This window comes from Eptesicus fuscus, chromosome 3 (genome assembly GCF_027574615.1).
Source record: "Eptesicus fuscus isolate TK198812 chromosome 3, DD_ASM_mEF_20220401, whole genome shotgun sequence".
NCBI classification, from domain to species: domain Eukaryota; kingdom Metazoa; phylum Chordata; class Mammalia; order Chiroptera; family Vespertilionidae; genus Eptesicus; species Eptesicus fuscus.
Genome location: NC_072475.1, coordinates 1174053 through 1193607, shown reverse-complemented (window position 1 = coordinate 1193607; position 19555 = coordinate 1174053). Strand labels below are relative to the sequence as shown.

Here is a 19555-nt window from a genome sequence, read left to right as displayed (position 1 = left end):
TGACCCTTTCCAGAACCTTCTAGAACCTCAGCATCACACAGAGCAGCTGTGGGCCCGGCACTGGATGACCGCAGAGGCGTCTGCACCTCTGAGAGCTGCCCTAAAGCCCGCCCGCGGGGCTCAGGGGTTGAGCGTCGACCTAGGAACCAGGAGGTCAGGGTTCGATTCCCGGTCAGGGCCCAGGCCCAGGGTGCGGGCTCCATCCCCAGCGTGGGGCCTGCAGGAGGCAGCCGATCCATGACTCTCTCACATCATTGATGTTTCTCTCTCTCCCTCTCCCTTCCTCTCTGACATCAATAGAAGTATATTTTATAAAAAGAACCATTGGACGTCTGTCCCAGAGCCTCTACTCCAAACGCTCTCCTCACACACTCAGGCGTCGATTCCGAAGGGAGGGGCCGCGCAGACGAGACCCAGGAGGGCGCTCGCTCCCGAGCTGGGGACTCACATGGACCAGACGTCGATTTTGGGGCCGTACTTCTTCCTGGCGAGCAGCTCGGGCGCGGCGTAGGCGGGGCTGCCGCACTGCGTGCTGAACGGGTCCGAGTGGCCCAGGATCCCCGCACAGTTGCTCAGTCCGAAGTCTGCAAAGGGCGGACAGACGGCTATCGGACGCGGTGGGAAACTCGGGAGGCGGCCCACGGACGAGTCCGTGACGTTACCACACGCGACCACGGAGCCCTCCGGCCGTCCGCGGGGGAGGCTGTGACGGAAGGGATTTTCCAACCCCGTCTGGGCAGAGCCCGGACACTCCACCAGGTTCCGAAAGTCTCCAGCTCAGGGCGGGGGTGAAGAGCCCGAACCCCACGGGGACCGGCCGGCCCTCCGAGAGGTGTGTGTTCGGAGGTTACCTCCTCCTTCAGCCACCCCCTCACCTGGCCCCTTCCTGCCCGGGCCCCGCCAGCACCCGCAGGCCCCCTCACCTGGCCCAGGCCCCCCTCACCTGGCCCCGGCCCCCCTCACCTGGCCCAGGCCCCGCCAGCACCCGCAGGCCCCCTCACCCGGCCCAGGCCCCCTCACCCGGCCCAGACCCCCTCACCTGGCCCAGGCCCCCTCACCCGGCCCAGACCCCCTCACCTGGCCCAGGCCCCCCTCACCTGGCCCCGGCCCCCCCTCACCTGGCCCAGGCCCCCCTCACCTGGCCCCGGCCCCCCTCACCTGGCCCCGGCCCCCCTCACCCGGCCCAGGCCCCCCTCACCTGGCCCCGGCCCCCCTCACCTGGCCCAGGCCCCCTCACCTGGCCCAGGCCCCCTCACCCGGCCCAGGCCCCCTCACCTGGCCCAGGCCCCCCTCACCTGGCCCAGACCCCCCTCACCTGGCCCAGGCCCCCCTCACCTGGCCCCGGCCCCCCTCACCTGGCCCCGGCCCCCCTCACCCGGCCCAGGCCCCCTCACCCGGCCCAAGCCCCCTCACCCGGCCCAGACCCCCTCACCTGGCCCAGGCCCCCTCACCTGGCCCAGGCCCCCCTCACCTGGCCCAGGCCCCCCTCACCTGGCCCCGGCCCCCCTCACCTGGCCCAGGCCCCCCTCACCTGGCCCAGGCCCCCTCACCCGGCCCAGGCCCCCTCACCCGGCCCAGACCCCCTCACCTGGCCCAGACCCCCTCACCTGGCCCAGGCCCCCCTCACCTGGCCCAGGCCCCCCTCACCGGGCCCAGGCCCCCTCACCTGGCCCAGGCCCCCCTCACCGGGCCCAGGCCCCCCTCACCTGGCCCAGGCCCCCTCACCTGGCCCAGGCCCCCCTCACCTGGCCCAGGCCCCCTCACCTGGCCCAGGCCCCCCTCACCTGGCCCCGGCCCCCCTCACCCGGCCCAGGCCCCCTCACCCGGCCCAGGCCCCCTCACCCGGCCCAGACCCCCTCACCTGGCCCAGACCCCCTCACCTGGCCCAGGCCCCCCTCACCTGGCCCAGGCCCCCTCACCTGGCCCCGGCCCCCTCACCTGGCCCAGGCCCCCCTCACCTGGCCCAGACCCCCCTCACCGGGCCCAGGCCCCCTCACCTGGCCCAGGCCCCCTCACCTGGCCCAGTCCCCCCTCACCCGGCCCAGGCCCCCTCACCAGGCCCAGGGCCCCCTCACCTGGCCCAGGCCCCCTCACCTGGCCCAGGCCCCCCTCACCTGGCCCCGGCCCCCCTCACCTGGCCCAGGCCCCCTCACCCGGCCCAGGCCCCCTCACCCGGCCCAGACCCCCTCACCTGGCCCAGACCCCCTCACCTGGCCCAGGCCCCCCTCACCTGGCCCAGGCCCCCCTCACCGGGCCCAGGCCCCCCACACCGGGCCCAGGCCCCCTCACCTGGCCCAGGCCCCCTCACCTGGCCCAGGCCCCCCTCACCTGGCCCAGGCCCCCTCACCAGGCCCAGGCCCCCCTCACCTGGCCCAGGCCCCCTCACCTGGCCCAGGCCCCCAGGAGCAGTCTCGGAAGCGGGAGGAGACCTGCTCGCAGGGCCCAGGCCGCCCCGGCCCCGCCCTGCAGGGCACTGAGGGGTGGACAGGGGAGGGACTTTTTTATAAGAAAAGTCACCCTCAGCTCCACACGGAAATGCTTCCCGTTTGAAAACCAGCCTGAGCATCCTGGCCAGACGAGGGCGTGGCTCAGCGGTTGAGCGTTGACCTAGAACCAGGAGGTCAGGGTTCGATTCCCGGTCAGGGCACAGGCCTGGGTGTGGGCTCCATCCCCAGCAGGGGGCGGGCAGGAGGCAGCTGCTCCATGATTCTCTCTCCTCATGGATGTTTCTCTCTCTCCCTTTCTCTCTGAAACCAATAAAAATATATTTATTTTTTCCCCAAAAACAGAGAAGGGAGACTGCGTTCCCCGGTTCCCGGTGCCGGCGTTCACCGACGAGGGGAGCCAGGCATGGCTACGCCACGGCAGCACCTCCCAACCAGACACCCCCTCCCGTTACGAAGGCTCGCGGTTAATCCGAATAAAATAACCACAAAGTCCGATCCACCTGAGCTCGAGCCGAAGCTGAAACTTGGGGCTGTGGCGTTCGTTTACGGCCACTCCACAGCACGCTGCCTCCCTAGTTATGTTTAAACCAGAGGCTGGTCCATGAAGTCATGCACGGGGCGGGGCGGGGGGGGGGGGGGGGGTCCTTCGACCTGGCCGGCAATTGGGGCCGTTCGGGGCCATCTCGCCTGGTCCCAATCTTGGCCGATCAGGGGCCGGCTGGCCGGGGGGAGGGGCTGTGGGAGGTTTGCTGGCCACCGGCCGCAGGAGGTTGGCTGTGGGAGTGCACCGACCACCAGGGGGCAGCTCCTGCGTTGAGCGTCTGCCCCCTGGTGGTCAGTGTGCGTCACAGTGACCGGTCGACCGGCCGTCCATTGACTGTCCTAACAGCTGCGTAGGCTTTTATACACACAGATTATTTTAAAACTCCTCTTCCGGTCAAAGCCGTGCTTCGCAGGTGGAGGCAGGGGCGGCGATGTAGGGCTGTCTGGGGACCAGAACAGACCCGGAGTCCGTTTCTCGTCAGGAACCCGGGAATAAACCGGCGGCCACGGGCAGCAAACACTCGAAGGGTGACCTCACTCAGAAACCAGAGCCGTACCGATCAGCTTGATGTTGTTGTCTTCGTCGAGCAGCAGGTTCTCTATCTTCAAGTCTCTGAAACGACAGAAGCAACGGCGCTCAGCCGTGACGGAAGCCGCTCCTGCGGGCACGGGGCTGAGCCACGGGCACGCCCACGGCGTCCCTCGGAGGTCACTGCCGCACCCCCAACAGCCGGGGGACCGCGGAGAGGGCGAGGCGCCCGGGGCGCAGCACGTCCCAGAAGATTCCGGAAGAAGGGGGACGGACGCTGACCCTGGGAGTGAACCCGAACCGGGTTCGGAGAGAGCGCGGCCTGAGCGGTCGGGCTGCACCGTGGCCGCGCGGCGAGCCGGTGGGCAGCACCGCCGGAGAGAACAACAGACTCGGGGGAGCAGCTTTAAAAGAACCGAACACAGCCCGGCCGCGTGCTCCGGGGCTGAGCGTCAGCCCAGAACCAGGAGGTCCGGGTTCGAGTCCCGTCAGGGCACAGGCCCGGGTTGCGGGCTCCATCCCGTGTGGGGCCGCGCCCAGGCAGGAGGTCCATGATTCTCTCATCACGGATGTTTCTAGCTCTCCCCCTCCCCTTTCCTCTCCCTCTAAAATCAACTGGAACGTTTTTTAAAACTGAACACAGATAACATTTGACGTCCGTGTGTGGAGTCCAAGCGGCAGGTGACAGCGCGTCAGGGTTAGCGTGTCTCTGGCTCCCCCTTGGCTGTTGAAGATGAGGTCACTGACGCCGTGCCGTCCACACAGACACTTCCCAGCTCTCGGGGCTCGTCCTCTTTTCCGAAGGCACATTACAGCCCCGACCTTCTATTCAGGCATATCCGGTGCTCACGCTCACACACACACCCTCACACACATGCACATCCTCACACACGCGCACGCACACCCTCACACACATGAACACGCGCGCGCACACACACACACACACACACACACACACACACACACACACACACACGAGCCAGCGCAGCCCAGGCTGCCATCGCGGGAAGCCTGGCTCCCAAGCAGCACGTTCCCGTCGGGGCGGCCCGGCTCGTCCACAAATTAACCCTCTTTCCCGGCAGCCTGGGACCCCGAAGGCGCGACAGGAGGCCCGTGTTCGGAACAAACGCTGGGGAAGCGCGTGAGACGTGAGGCCCAGACTCCGCGGCCGACAGGGTACAGCCCCCGGGAGACCCGGGCGGGCGGGCGGGCGGGCGGCTTGGACCACGTGAGCGGGAGCTGTCAGCGGGAGGCGGGCCACAGAGCGCGCAGAGCGGGGAATATGGGGGGGATAAGGGGGGGGGAGAGGCATCAGAGGAGGAAGATGAAACCCTTTGGCAGTCACTCCGCCCGCCCACTGCGTAACCCGCCCGCTCCTGGGGGCGCAGAGCGAGCCCGTTACCCTCCGGCTGTCCGTCAGGGCTCCTAGAGGCCGGCAATGACCGCCCTGGCTCCTGACGGCAGGAAGGGGAGCGCGTGGCCTCGGCCCACCGTGCGCCTCCCCTCCCCTCCCCTCCCCTCCCCTCCCCAGAGAGGACGCCCCACCCCCCAACTGCCCTGAAAGGGGGAGAACACTGTCCTCCCGACTAGGAAACGGGCTCCATTTTTATTGATTTTTAAAATAGATTTAAAAATAGATTTTTATTGATTTCAGAGAGGAAGGGAGAGGGCGAGAGCGAGAAGCATCAGTGATGAGAGAGAATCACTGACCGGCTGCCTCCTGCACGCCCCACACTGGGGATGGAGCCCGCAACCCGGGCGTATGCCCCGACCTTGAATCGTACCGTGACCTCCTGGTTCATAGGTCGACGCTCTACCACGGAGCCACGCCAGCCAGGCTGCCCGGTGCAGCTTTAGAGTGGCAAGCTGTAGTGTGGGCGCAGCCAGTCCGGCCCAGGGTCAACACACTGACCACCGTGCACCCCGACCCACAGAGCTGTGAGCAGAGCTGGGTCAGGTCTCACATCCCATCCCATTTTAAAAACCCAGTCAGCCCGGCCGGCGTGGCTCAGGGGTTGAGCGTCGACCTATGAACCAGGAGGTCACGGTTCGATTCCCGGTCAGGGCACATGCCTGGGTTGCTGGGCTCGATCCCCAGTGTGGGGCGTGCAGGAGGCAGCCAGTCCGTGATTCTCTCTCATCACTGATGTTTCTCTCTCTCCCACTCCCTTCCTCTCTGAGATCAATAAAAATGTAAAAAATAAAAACCCAGTTACACACAAAACCTTCGGTCTCTGTGCCCAGCGCCTCCAGAGAGAAGCCCTGACCTCCACTCCCTCCTGCCCGCCCGCCCGCCATCCCGCCAAGAAACCCACAAGCCAAAGGAACCTGTTCGGACGGGACGGTACAGGCTGTGCGGCTGCTCCTCAGGCCCCAGAACAAGGCCCCCCGCTTCCTCCCGGCACGGCCCTGCCTTCCCACGCGGGTGAATGAATGAGGTCGCTCTGACACGGCCGGCTCAGCCTGCCGCCCCTTTGATCCGGGGCCCCTCCCGGCTGGGCCGTCCCCTCCGCCCGGGGCGCAGTGCTGTGGGGCCCGGTTCCGTTCCGTCCGCGCAGCCTGATTGGCCTTCGTTAGCGCGAATGAACAGATGAGTAATTCTCAGATTAGCGGCACCAACACATGATGGGTGTTCCGAGTCGAGCTCTGTGTACAAGAAGCAAACCAGCAGACGCCGGCCCCGCTGGGGAGCACGGCTGAGAAATGGGGGGGGGGACCTCGTTAGGTTTAAAACCCAGAGGATCTCAGGCAACCCTGACACGGGGAAGTGAGACCGCACGGCCCCCCGCCCAAGTGAACGCCGGCGTGGGAGCCCGGGGCCCAGTGTCCAGCTGGTCCGGGGGGGGGGGGGGGGGGCGGGGCGGGGCCTTTCCCCTTTCTGTGTAGGATGGGCACGGTTCTAAAGCTTGGCCTTGCAACGACATTGAAACAGTCCTGGGGAGACCATGCCGGGCACGGGGGTCCTCTCTCGGAAGGGGCCCCTGGGTGATGCTGAGCACGACATACGAGCACAGCATCGCCCCATGGGAGGCGGGGAGGGCAGGGGGGAGAGATCAACCCATGAACTTGTACGCACACGCATGACCCATGGACACAGACAATGGGGTGGTGAGGGCCTGGGGTCGGGGGGGCAGGTTAGAAGGGGTCAATGGGGGGAGGGGGAAGGGACAGATGTCATATTTTCAACAATAAAGATTTTTTAAAGCCCTTTAACCCTCACTTGAGGTTATTTTTTTAAAAATATATTTTATTGATTTTTTACAGAGAGGAAGGAGAGGGATAGAGAGTTAGAAACATCAATGACAGAGAAACATCGATCAGCTGCCTCCTGCACACCCCCCACTGGGGACGTGCCCGCAACCAAGGTACATGCCCTTGACCGGAATCGAACCCGGGACCCTTCAGCCCACAGGCCGACGCTCTACCCACTGAGCCACACCAGCCAGGGCAAAACAGCGTGTTCTTAACGTCTGGTTTTCATCATCATTGCTTGCGAGGCTGGCTGGGACAGGGAGCACCCCTCGCTTTCGGGAGCAAGTTCCCAATTCCAACGGAGATCTGATTTAACTGAAGAAAACAGCTGCTGAGCAGCCACCACACAAAGCGAACGCAGCGCCAGCCCGGCCTGCACGCTGGACAGCAGCCTCCGGCCGCCTTAACCCCGAGGCCTCCTCGGCCCCGAGCAGCGCGTCTCAGTATTTTGCAAATAACAAGACCAGCAACCAGCGCTTCCACGTCGATTACTATGTCCCACGCCTTCTGCACACATTAACCCATCGCCGTCCACACATTACCCGACACCCACCGCGCGCCGAGCACCATCGCTGCTCCCGTTTCAGAGAAGAGGCCGAGGTCAGAGTGGTTACGCCCCGTAACCCGGGCCCCACAACTCCTAACGGGCCGCGCCGGGATGCACACCCAGGCCCTCTGCCTTCAGACCCGGCTCACAGAACCACCCCCTGGAACAGATGCAGACGGGTCTCGAGCCTCGCGGCGAGGACGCGGCCCGGCCGCCGCGCCGCCTCACCTGTGCACCACGCCGGCCCGGTGCAGGTGCTCCACGGCCGAGACGAGCTGCCGGATGTACCTGCGCGCCTCCGCCTCCTCCAGCCGCTTCTTCTCGTAGATGCGGTGCATGAGGTTGCCGCCGGGGCACAGCTCCATGACCAGGTAGTAGCTGTTCTCCGTCTCCAGGATGTCGAGCAGCTGCGTGATGTTGGGGTGGCGGATCATCTGCTGGATCTGCCCCTCCCGCCGCAGGTTCTTGGTGACGTAGGTGTCCTTCCGCGCTCTCTTCTTGTCGATGACCTTGATGGCCACCTGGGGGGACACGAGAACACAGCTCTGTCAGGCCCCGCGGGCAAAGGTCACGCCTGACCGTTCACGGGCACCCAGAGAGCACGGCGGGGGGGGGGGGAGCGGGGAGCCCCAACATCAGCAAAGACCAGAATATTCCAACCTTTTTATTTATATATATATATATTTTTTTATTGATTTTTCACAGAGAGGAAGGGAGAGGGATAGAGAGCCAGAAACATCGATGAGAGAGAGACATCGACCAGCTGCCTCCTGCACGCCCCCCACTGGGGATGTGCCCACAACCAATGTACATGCCCCTGCCCGGAATCGAACCCGGGACCCTCCAGTCCGCAGACCAACGCTCTATCCACTGAGCCAAACCGGTTTTGGCCCAACCTTTTTATTTCCCCGGTGAGTCCTCACTCCAGGGTATTTTCCCATTGATTTTAGAGAGAGTAGGGGGGGGGGGGAGACAGAGAGAGACATCGATGTGAGAGAGACACGTCGACTGGCTGCCTCCTGCACACACTCTGACCGGGGCCAGGGCCGGGGACCTGCAACCAAGGGACAAGCCCTTGACCGGAATCGAACCCGGGACCCTTTAGTCCGAGGGCCGACGCTCTAGCCACTGGGACGCTAAGGAAAGCCTCCGCGGATCAGCAGCGGGAGGGCCAGGGCCCGGGAGGGCCAGAGGTCGTGGTGCCAGGACGGGGTGGAAGGAACAGCTGTGCCCGCGCACAGGAAGCCTCACCAGCCCTCCACCTCGGGCCGGGTGCTGGGGACCTTCCACACGGGTCCCCCACACACTGCACGTCAGAGCCCACCACCCCCTTCAGCCCCGCACCCAAACAGGGCCGGCCGTCCCTGCTCCTCAGGGAGGTCTCTCCCCACCTGCTGGGGTTTGTTCGAGGGCACTTCCGCCCGCCGGCCTGCAGGAGGCCGCCAATCAACGACTCTCTCTCATCACTGAGGCTCCCTCCCTCCCGCTCCCTCCGCTCTGAAATCAATGTTATGTTAAATATATGTTAACAAATATATGTTAAATACACACACACACACACACACACGGGCATCTCTGGCGTCATGTGTGAAAGCAGAGTTAGTGACCCCGCCACGACCCCATAAATCCTCCCGGCCTCCCTCCTGCTGCTGGGAACCCGGACCCCGCGGGACCCCTCGGCCCCAAGCCGGCCGCAGACAGAGCACGTGGGAGGGGCGGGGATCCCCGGGCAGGGGACACGGGACGGGCGGGAGGCGTGTGCGCATCTGCACCCACGTGTGCCCGGGGCGGGCTGCCTGGCAATCGCCCGGTAAAACCATGCACCAAGCACGTGATTCGTTAAAAAAAAAAAAAAAAAAAGCCGTTTGTCAATGCCGTTCATGAACTTCTCCCATTCTCCCAGGTGTGACTGGGCCAGGGCGGCCACAGGCGGGGCCCGAGCAAACGGGACTTCCTTTTCTCGGCCCAAAGCTGCGCGTCTGAGGTCCCGGCGTGGACGAGGCAGGCCCCTCTCTGAGGTGCAGGCGCTGCCCTGTCCCCGTCCCCCCCCCCCCCCCCGGGGCCTCCCTCTGTGCAAGTCTGCGTCCTCCTGTCCTCGCCTTCTCGGGACACCAGGCCGCGGGGACCGGGGCTCACCGAGGGACCTCGCTGAACTGGATCAGCTCTCGAGGGGGGCCCAGCTCCGAGGCAGGCGCGTGCTGAGGGGCTGGGGCTCAGGGCTTCAGCAGAGGCGAGGGGTGCGGCGCTCAGTCTTTCACCCCGTAAACTCCTCTCCATCGCAGTGACAGGAAGAGAGCCCCGGGTCTGATGGGGAGACTCGCCTACACCCCCGAGTGGAACGAGGCGGCGACGAGACGGCCCGGGGTCACGGCCCCGAGGGGCTTCCCCTCCGGCACCTGCCTTCCTGCTGAACCTCAGCTGCTGCTGGACGTCGTAAACTTTTCTAGACATTAAATACGTATCCATCCGTCCTCGGGTGAGGATGTTCTTTTTTTAAATATATTTTATTGATTTTAGAGAGGAAGGGAGAGGGAGAGAAAGATAGAAACATCGATGATGAGAGAGAAACACTGATTGGCCCGGGACGAGTCGGCTGCTGAGCAGGACGGGGAGCGGCGGCAGAAACACCCGCGGCCGGATCCATGTCCGCGGCGGCCGCATGTGCCCGCGGCCGTAGTCTGAGGACCCCTGCCTGTCCATTGAGCCAAACCAGCTAGGGCAGGTGAAGATTTTCTTAAAAAGACACTTTTATCTTTAAATAAAGACAAGATGGATCGGGCCCGGCCAGCGTGGCTCAGTGGTTGGGTGTCGACCTATGAACCAGGCGGTCAGGGCACAGGCCCGGGGTGTGGGCTCCGTCCCCAGTGTGGGGCGTGCAGGAGGCAGCCGGTCCGTGATTCTCTCTCATCGTGGATGCTTCTCTCTCTCCCTCTCCCTTCCTCTCTGAAATCAATAAAAATGTATTTAAAAGGGAGAGACTGACAGCACACAGAGCATTAAACGCTCCTGTTGGAATCGACAGGGGTCTCGGGGTGCAGACCCCTCAGTCCACCAACCCGTGGGGCACGGAGAGCTGTGTACACATCCACGTGGCGGGGGCCCCTGAGCGACCTACATGGTCTAGCTGAGCTGCCATAAACAGAAAAGGGAGGAGCCATTTGGACGAGGCCCTGTCTCCTCGACCGCTCAGGGTGAAAGCCGATAAAAAGGCCCACGTGCGGCCGGCGGTCTCCAGCCGCAGAGCTCTCCGACGGAGCATCCCCCCCCCACAACCCCCGATAAAGCACTGAGCAAGGACTGCCGGCCTCTCTCCCTCAGCCCCCGGCCCTGGGAAGGTCCTTCCGGTTCCCTTCAGCGCGAGGGAAGCCCTTGGCGCAGAGAGACACGCCCCCGGGCGCCAGTGGGCCACAGCACCCATCCCGGACTCGAACCCACAGCCGAGCTGCTTCGCGCCCTGGCTGCCCGGCGGGTAAACAGCTGCAGCCGGTAACTCAATGGAACCAACAAGAACCAGAGCGAGACAAGTTATCTGACTTCCCACACTGGCCATTTAATTTATTTCTAGTATTTTTACTGATTTCAGAGAGGAAGGGAGAGGGAGAGAGAAACATCCATGATGAGAGGGAATCATGGACCGGCTGCCTCCTGCACGCCCCCCACTGGGGATCGAGCCTGCAACCCGGGCCTGGGCCCTGACCGGGAATTGAACCGTGACCTCCTGGTTCATAGGTCGAACCTCAACCCCTGAGCCACACCAGCCGGGCTCCACACCGGTCACTTTAAAAGCAGAATTTCCAAATCTCTACCTCACTCGGCTGCTGCTGAGACGCCCGGGCCGTGGGTCAGTGTGTGGCAGTGGCTCAGTGGCAGCCAGGGTCTGAGAGGAGCACCCGCAGGGTGGGAGAGCGGACAGGAAGAGGGTGACTTAGGATCCCCAACACGGGCTGACAGACCTGACTGACCGGGGCCCTGGCTCCGAGGCGTCTAGAACTCCGCGGAGAGGGCCTGCCGGCGCCGGACACAGAAACACCCCTGGGGGGCTGCTCAGGGTGGACACCCGGCCCCCACGGCCCCCACTGTGTGCTCTGGAATCAAGGCAGCGGCTCCTCCTGAGCGCCAGGAGCTGCAGCCGCCCCAGGGCACCGCGGACCCGCCGGGCTCCCAGAGGGGACGCCTCCTTCTCAGGAGGCGCCGGGTCCCCACCCAGCAGCCCTGCCTGAAGGCGACAATCGGTCGGTGTTTGAAAGAAGAAACGCGAGACCCTTTCCAGGTGGAGGCAATGCTTTTATTTATTAAACTGGTTACGAAGCCCTGGTAATTAGCTGGTTATTAATAATAGAAACAGCCGCCCGGCATGGCTCAGTGGCTGAGCATCGACCTATGATCCAGGAGGTCATGGCTCGATTCCCGGTCAGGGCACATGCCCTGTGTGGGGCGTGCAGGAGGCAGCCGGTCAATGAGTCACTCTCATCATAGATGTTTCTCTCTCTCTCCCTCTCCCTTCCTCTCTCTCCAGAGTCAATAAAATATATTTAAAAACAATTCTCTACAATAAAAGGCTAATATGCAAATCTAACAGCGGAACAACCGGCTGCTGTGACGCGCACTGACCACCAGGGGGCAGAAGCCGGGCTCACGGCTGGCGAGCACAGCGGAGGTGGCGGGAGCCTCTCCCACCTCCACGGCAGCGCTAAGGATGTCCGACTGCGGGGAGTGGGCCTAAGCCATCAGTCAGACATCCCCCGAGGGCTCCCGGACTGCGAGAGGGCCCAGGCCGGGCTGAGGGCACCCCCTAAGCGCATGAATTCCGTGCACCGGGCCCCTAGTGAAAATAATAACAGGACGGAAGCCAGGGGGGGACCAGGTATGAAGCAGCAGTCTTTGGGCATCTCCCCAGGGTGCCACGGCCCACTCCCTGCGGGTCCCCGGGGGAGGGGGTCCGGCAAAGGGGAGATGGATGCATGGGCAGTGACACAGAGAAGAGGCTTCAGTCAAACCTGGGAACAGAGATCCCGGGGGGGGGGGGGGGGGGCAATGCAAGGCCGTGAACATTGGGGACAGATAACCCCCCACAAAGGAGCGCTCGCCCTGGCTCTCCGTGCGCATCGCTCCGGCCCCTTGGGTTCTGCTCCTGCTTCCTTGCCTTTGCCTGTGTTCCCGCCGCAGCCACGGGGCCCCGCACACCCCACACACAATGGGAGCCGCACGGAGCCAGCCTGACGCTGGTCGGACTGTGCGGACAAGGAAGGGAGACTCCGGACCCCGGCGCTGACCTTAGCTCTGCTGAAAGCAAAATGGGCTTCGTGCTCGGTGGAAACTCGGGGGCGAGCCCACAGACTCACCCGGGACGCACCTTGCCAGCTGGGACAGAAACCAGGACACAGCCCAGGGGGCTGATCGGGGCGCCCCAGATACGGGGTGAGCGCCGGGATCCCGCGGGCGATAGGGGGCTGAGCGATCACGTGCTGGCAGGGCGGTCGCGGGTGAGAGGCCGTTTCTAGCGAGGAAGACGGACCACGCGTGGGGACCTGGGTGGCGAGGCCCAGGAGAGCCGAACCGGAAGGGGCACCGGGCTGGCCGGCAGGTGAATCCAAGAGCAGCCGGGGTGGAACCCACAGGGGCTGCCGAGGCCGACAGGGGCCTCAGGGGGGGGCTGGCCCTGCCCCCAGGCTCCCCACCGTGCGGGGCCCCCGGGCCGCGTGGCCGTGGAGGGAACGGGCGAAGGCAGGAAGCAGGAGCAAAGCCTCAGGAGCCACGGACTCCGTGTGAGTCTCGGGACTTCGCCAACCCCACTCCACCGGCCACGGGGACCAGGAGCGCGCCCCCAGTGCCAGCGGCCACGGGGCGAGCAGACCTCACCGAGCACCAGACTCGGCTTTAGGGGAGAAGCGCGGTTTAAAGGGACGTCACGGGCGGACAGGGAGCGGGTGAGGAGAGAGGAAGTGGCCGGCCGCCTCCGCCGTCCCTCCCCGCCTGGGCCTCGGACGACCTTCCTTCCACAGCGAAGAGGTCTTCGACGTGCGCCCTCAACCCCTGACGTCACACGTCGCACCCCAAAATCAGCTCCCATTCAAGACGCGGTCCCGCCCCAGGCGCCCCAGGAAACATCGATGTTCTGTTCTCGCCTCGCAGGACGCCGGGCAGCCAACGCGGCCGGGAAGGCAGAGGAATGAAGTCACGTTTGGGGCTGGGGCGGGGGCGGGGGCACGGTAAGAACTGGACGCCCAGGAACTGGCCGATGAGACTCCACGACAAACTTCCACCCCCGGGACCCAAAGGGCCAGGCCACGGCCCCGCCCAGGTCAGCGGCAGGGAGCCCCGGGCCGAGCAAGGGCAGACCTGGACAGCAGGACCCTCGCCCAGGGGGCCTCCCCTCCCCCAGCTCACCACCTGCCTGCGGTCAGCCCCCTGCCCTTTCCTCCCCAGAGAGAACATTTCAGCTCGGGGCCCTGAAAAGCAGCCAAACCAGACAGGTGGCCCCGTGGCTGCCTCAGGAACAGCTGCACCCCCGCCCCCGCCCCCGCACCCCCTTCCCCGCCCTGGGGCCAACCCATCAGTGGAGACCACCACCCTGAGGGAGCACAGCTGGAAGCTGATGGACCGTCTACTCAGCCGCTCCCCTGAGCCCAGCCCGTGAGGCTCAGCAGTTAAGCCTTGACCCAGGAGCCAGGGGGTCCCTGGCTCAAGTCCCGGTCAGGGCACAGGCCCGGGTTGTGGCTCCATCCCCAGTGGGGGATGTGCAGGAGGCAGCCGGTCCATGATTCTCTCGCGTCATGGATGTTTCCCTCTCTCCCTCTCCCTTCCTCTCTGAAATCAATAAAAATATATATTTTAAAAGAAATGCAAGGACGTCCAGTCAAATCTAGAAAGAGCAGGAAGTAGAAACCAGGGGGTGGGAGCCAGGGGCAGCCCGGCCAGAGGACTCTGCTCCAGGAGCCGCAGCGCTGAGCTGGGCAGAAGCGGAGGCGGGGGGGGGGGGGCGGGGGGAGACATCCGAGGGATGCAGACATCCCTGTGGGGGTGTCCTGAGGCCTTCCAGTCCCCAGGGAGGTGGTGACTGCAGAAGGGACAAGTGTCGCCCTAATCTTCTCCCTCACCACCCCTTTATCCTAACATAAAACTCCGCCACCGCGATAAGCTGAGTGGCACCCGCTTCTCCGCACCTGAGAGCCTCGTTCGCCTGCCTTAAGGGTTACACATCAACGTGGGCGTCCAACAGAACAATCGCCACCTCCGCGTGTGCCGCACATGATACTGTGTGCCTTACACATACACACACACGTACGTATTTAACACATATGCATATTTAACACACACGTACACATTTAGGCAAACTCCCGGTGAGTTCCCGCGAGGTACGGTGGGCATCATTTTGCGGCACAGGCTGGTGTGCGGGTGTGACCGCCGTGCCGAAGGCCCCACGGCCGCTGAGCAGCAGGAAGGCGGCAGGAACCGGAGCCAGTGCTTCCGGACGGGACACCATTAGGTTAAATCCGTGGTCGGCAAACCGCGGCTCGCGAGCCACATGCGGCTCTCTGGCCCCTTGAGTGTGGCTCTTCCACAAAATACCACATGCGGGCGCGCACGTACAGGGCGATGGAGACTTCGTGGCCCGTGCGCAGAAGCCGGTTCTCGGCCTGGGCGAGTCTGTGTTGAAGAAGTGGCGTTAGAACACTCAAGGGGCCAGAGAGCCGCAGGTGGCTCGCGAGCCGCGGTGTGCCGACCACTGGGCTAAATCATGACGCAACGGTTAGAAAAGGAAGGGGAAACGCCTGCCCGGCGCAAAGGGCTTTCTGCCGACGACGCCCCCGGAACACCGTCCACTCACACAGCAAGGCCAGTGACAAACCCTCTGGTTGGCGGGAGCAGAAAAAAAAAAAAAACACAAGAGAAAAGGAAAGAAGAGAAACTGGTCTGACGGGGCCACTCGGACCATGTCCACGCGCCCTCCAGAAAAGAAACTAAACCAGAAGCCAGAGGCAGAGGACCGACCGAATACCTGCAGCGTGACGGAGAGAAAAGCCTAGAAGCTTCTGAGACTCGCCTCCTCCAAGACCACATCCAGACCACCACGAGCCCTGGCCGGCCTGGCTCCGGGGAGAGAGGATCGGCCCGCGGGCCGGAGGGTCCCGGGTTCGAGTCGGTCAGGGTCATTTACCTCAGTTGCAGGCTCCTCCCCAGCCCAGGCCCTGGTCAAGGCACTTGCAGGAGGCAACCAATCGATGTTTCTCTCACGTCGATACTTCTGTCTTCCCCTCTCTTCCACTCTCTCTAAAATCAGTGGGAAAATATCCTCAGGTGAGAATTAAATTTTTTTTTAAAAAATTACAACTAAACTACAGAACAACCGTTACTCAGAACCGCCTGGAATCTAGCTGAACAGCAGTCCCTCCGCTAAGAACATGAAGAAGAAGCCACATGGACACAGGTGGGAGCGGGGGACGCGGAGCAGACTGGTCCTAACCCACGTGTGGCGGATAAAAGTAGGGAGGGTTATCTGGGCTGCAGAGGACCCCCGAGAAGCCCGGGCCCCCGGCCCCACACCGGCCCCTCCCGGCCCCACACCGGCCCTCCCGGCCCCACACCGGGCCCCAGGCCCCACACCGGCCCCCCCGGCCCCACACCGGGCCCCCCAGGCCCCACACCGGGCCCCCCGGCCCCACACCGGCACCCCCGGCCCCACACCGGCCCCCCCGGCCCCACACCGGACCCCCCGGCCCCACACCGGGCCCCCCAGCCCCACACCGGACCCCCCGGCCCCACACCAGGCCCCCCGGGCCCCACACCGGACCCCCGGCCCCACACCGGACCCCCGGCCCCACACCGGGCCCCCGGCCCCACACCGGCCCCCCCGGCCCCACACCGGGCCCCCCGGCCCCAGGCCCCACACCGGGCCCCCCCCCGGCCCCACACCGGGCCCCACACCGGACCCCACACCTGGGTCCCCCGGCCCCACACCGGACTCCCGGGCCCCACACCGGACTCCCGGGCCCCACACCGGACTCCCGGGCCCCACACCGGACCCCCAGCCCCACACACGACCCCCGGGCCCCACACCGGACCCCCCGGCCCCGCACTGGCCCCCCAGCCCCACACCGGGCCCCTCAGCCCCACACTGGCCCCCCGGCCCCACACCGGGCCCCCGGCCCCACACCGGACCCCCCCGGCCCCACACCAGACCCCCCGGCCCCACACCGGACCCCACACCTGGGTCCCCCGGCCCCACACCGGACTCCCGGGCCCCACACCGGACTCCCGGGCCCCACACCGGACCCCCAGCCCCACACACGACCCCCGGGCCCCACACCGGACCCCCCGGCCCCACACCGGCCCCCCGGCCCCACACCGGGCCCCCGGCCCCACACCGGGCCCCCCGGCCCCACACCGGGCCCCCCAGGCCCCACACCGGGCCCCCAGCCCAGGGTTCCAGTGCCAGGAGAGAACTCCCCGTAACTTCTGGCTGTAAACACCAGCTGGGAGGGGGGCTGAGTGAGCCGGAGGCTGCAGGAGTCCCAGGTGTTCCTCTTAAAGGGCCCAAACCTGGACTTGCTCGGACTCGCTCCCTCTGATGTGTGTGTGCACAGGGACCCTTAAACATAAATCGTGACGCTGTGCTAATGTAACTTTATGGCTGCAGGCTTTCTTCTTTTTCCCCCCATTGATTTCAGAGAGGAAGGGAGAGGGAGAGAGGGAGAAACATCAGTGATGAGAGAGAATCATGGACCGGCTGCCTCCTGCACGCCCCCCACTGGGGATCGAGCCCGCAACCCCAGCATGCACTCTGACCGGGAACCGAGCCGTGACCTCCTGGTTCCTAGATCAACGTTCAACCACTGAGCCACGCCAACTGGGCAGTAGCTGACTTTAATGCAGGGGCGGTGGGGACTTGGGGGGGCTCCGTCGCATCCACTCTCAGCTTCAGGACTCCCTTTGCGCTGGGAGAGCCTGTAGGAGGGGAGCGAGGATCTGGACGGAAACGCGCTCGCACACCCGGCAGCCCCGGAGGGCACCGCTGATCGGAATTCATCACGACAGACCTCCCACCTGCACGTCCTGGGGCTCCGTCTGGCTGAGGAGGGGCCTCAGGGGTGGGACCTGGAACGAGGAAGTGGGGGGAGCTGAGCGGGAGCCTCGGGAAGCTGGCTGGTCAGGGGCCAGGATCTGAGTCCGCCTCAGTGAACCTCGATGGAGATGGGAGAAGGGCCGCCTCCCCGACCCGGCTCTGGCGGAGCGGCCGGCTTTCCCAGGATGCGTTCTCCAGTCCGGGTCAAGGTTCAGTTAGACAAGCGATGCCTCGGAGCCCGGCTGAGCCTTTCCCTGCAGCGGCACGAGGCCCGTCTGGGACACACGTCCCGGCCTCAGTGTCGCTCCCAGGAAGGCATCTTGTTCTACTGCAAACCCCCGTCTGAGCAGCAGCTGCAGCCTCACCCGTCCGACCTGAGGAAGCCGGAACCCCCGGAGGGAGCGCGGGCCGCGGGCTGAGCCCGGCCCCTGCTCTTTCCTCCGGACGTTTCTCCGGATCGGGACGAACGGCACCGAGAGCCCCTCCATCAGGTGCCGGATCGGGGGGAACGGCACCGAGAGCCCCTCCATCAGGCGCCGGATCGGGGGGAACGGCACCGAGAGCCCCTCCATCAGGCGCCGGATCGGGACGAACGGCACCGAGAGCCACTCCATCAGGCGCCGGATGGGGGGGGGGGGAACGGCACCGAGAGCCACTCCATCAGGTGCCGGATCGGGACGAACGGCACCGAGAGCCACTCCATCAGGTGCCGGATCGGGGGGAACGGCACCGAGAGCCCCTCCATCAGGCGCCGGATCGGGGGGAACGGCACCGAGAGCCCCTCCATCAGGCGCCGGATCTGGACGAACGGCACCGAGAGCCACTCCATCAGGCGCCGAGCACAGAGCTCCAAGTTTCTCTCCAACAACCAGACGCGGGCTCCCGTCCACCAGGCTCCCGGGGGCGCGTTTATCTAAAGGCAGACCCGCAACCTAGTGGACCCGCGTGGACCCCAAACACGGCACGCTGCGCGGGCAGCGACGGCAAAGGACAGGCCGCGCGCGCTCCGCCTCGTAGAGGCATCAGCCTGCCGGGCCCCGGGGTCCCGCCTTCCCATGTCCATCCTCCAGCAGCAGCGCCACCCGAGAGCGTGGCACTCCAGGCAGCACGTGGCCGTGGCCGGAGCCCAGGCGGAGCGGGGGGCGGGGGGGGTTTGCTGAGAGAAGGCCAGGCCGCGGTGACCTGTGGGATTCCACAGCCAGGAGAGCAGGTCGCTCCGTTACCGTGAATAATCAGGACGGGTGTCTCTTCCCAGGTACATGACACTGGCCCCCCTCACCCCTCTACAGAGGGCACCGGCCTCCCATCTCCGGGCGCAGACACAGCCGCCCCCCCCCCGCCTTCTGGGGGTGACCTCCGGGAGGGTGACCGGCGCTGGCGCCTGCCCGTGCGGGGGCCACACCGGCAGAGCGACCCCGGTGGCCCTCCCGTCCGTGGGCAGCACTCAGCACCTCCTGAGGTCCGAGGGCCTGGCTGCCTATGAGCACTAAGAGCCCCCGTGACGGGCAGTGCCAACCGTCACTCACAAGCACTTCAGAGAGAGGGGGCGGGGCGGGCAGTGCCAAGGCCACCGGCCCTGCTGGCCAAGAGCCCGCCGAGGGCTGACGGGAACCCCCAGTTCTCTGCACAGGTCTCCTTCCTCAGAGCTGTTACCCCGCAATTTCCAGCATAAAAAATACAAATACAAATACAGGGTTTAGCACCTGTTTGTTTCAGAAACACCGGCTAAAAACAGACCCGCCAAAGGCCACGTTACAATGAGTCGTGTTTCCTGCCCGGCAGAGGAGGGTATTTTTAGTAACTCCTTCACGCCAGGTAGCGGCGGGCGTGAGCCACGCACCGCTATTAGCGACTCACTAAGCAGCCGCTTTTATTTTTAGTCCCCAAACAGCTCGCTCCGATGGAAGTAATAAACAGGCTCTGTTTTTAACCAAAGGTTAGAACAAAACATCTCAACACCTTCACCGGTCATGCCCTACACCCAGCTGGCGGCTCAGACAGTCCGTCTTGGAGCAGGTCACGGGGCCCGGCTACGCTCCCGCTGGCCGCCAGCTCCATGCCTGATACACACATGCTCGCCCATGAGCCCTTCCAACCACACGGAGTCCATTACTTGGTCAATGTGCCAGCAGCTCTGGCTGGGGGCTCCGCTGGTTGCCACCAAGAGGTGGCAG

At 65.0% G+C, this 19555-nt stretch overlaps 1 protein-coding gene and 1 long non-coding RNA gene across 3 annotated transcripts in view; one reads left to right on the top strand and one right to left on the bottom strand.

The window, feature by feature from the left end:
• HUNK (hormonally up-regulated Neu-associated kinase) overlaps positions 1-19555 on the bottom strand; it is a 36163-nt gene that overhangs the window by 12792 nt on the left and 3816 nt on the right. Inside the window, exons 2-4 of the mRNA XM_054710595.1 lie at positions 7547-7839; positions 3548-3603; positions 449-584 (exon numbers count right to left, since the gene is read on the bottom strand). Of these exons, the coding sequence (XP_054566570.1) occupies positions 449-584; positions 3548-3603; positions 7547-7839 (485 nt within the window). The remainder of the gene's footprint in view (positions 1-448; positions 585-3547; positions 3604-7546; positions 7840-19555) is intronic.
• LOC129147660 (uncharacterized) lies at positions 79-2937 on the top strand. Of its 2 annotated transcripts, none has more exons than XR_008554940.1 (3): positions 79-153; positions 301-832; positions 2790-2937. It is a non-coding gene; the product is annotated as an uncharacterized LOC129147660 (long non-coding RNA). The 2 variants fall into 2 exon arrangements; XR_008554939.1 differs by having other exon boundaries at positions 101-171.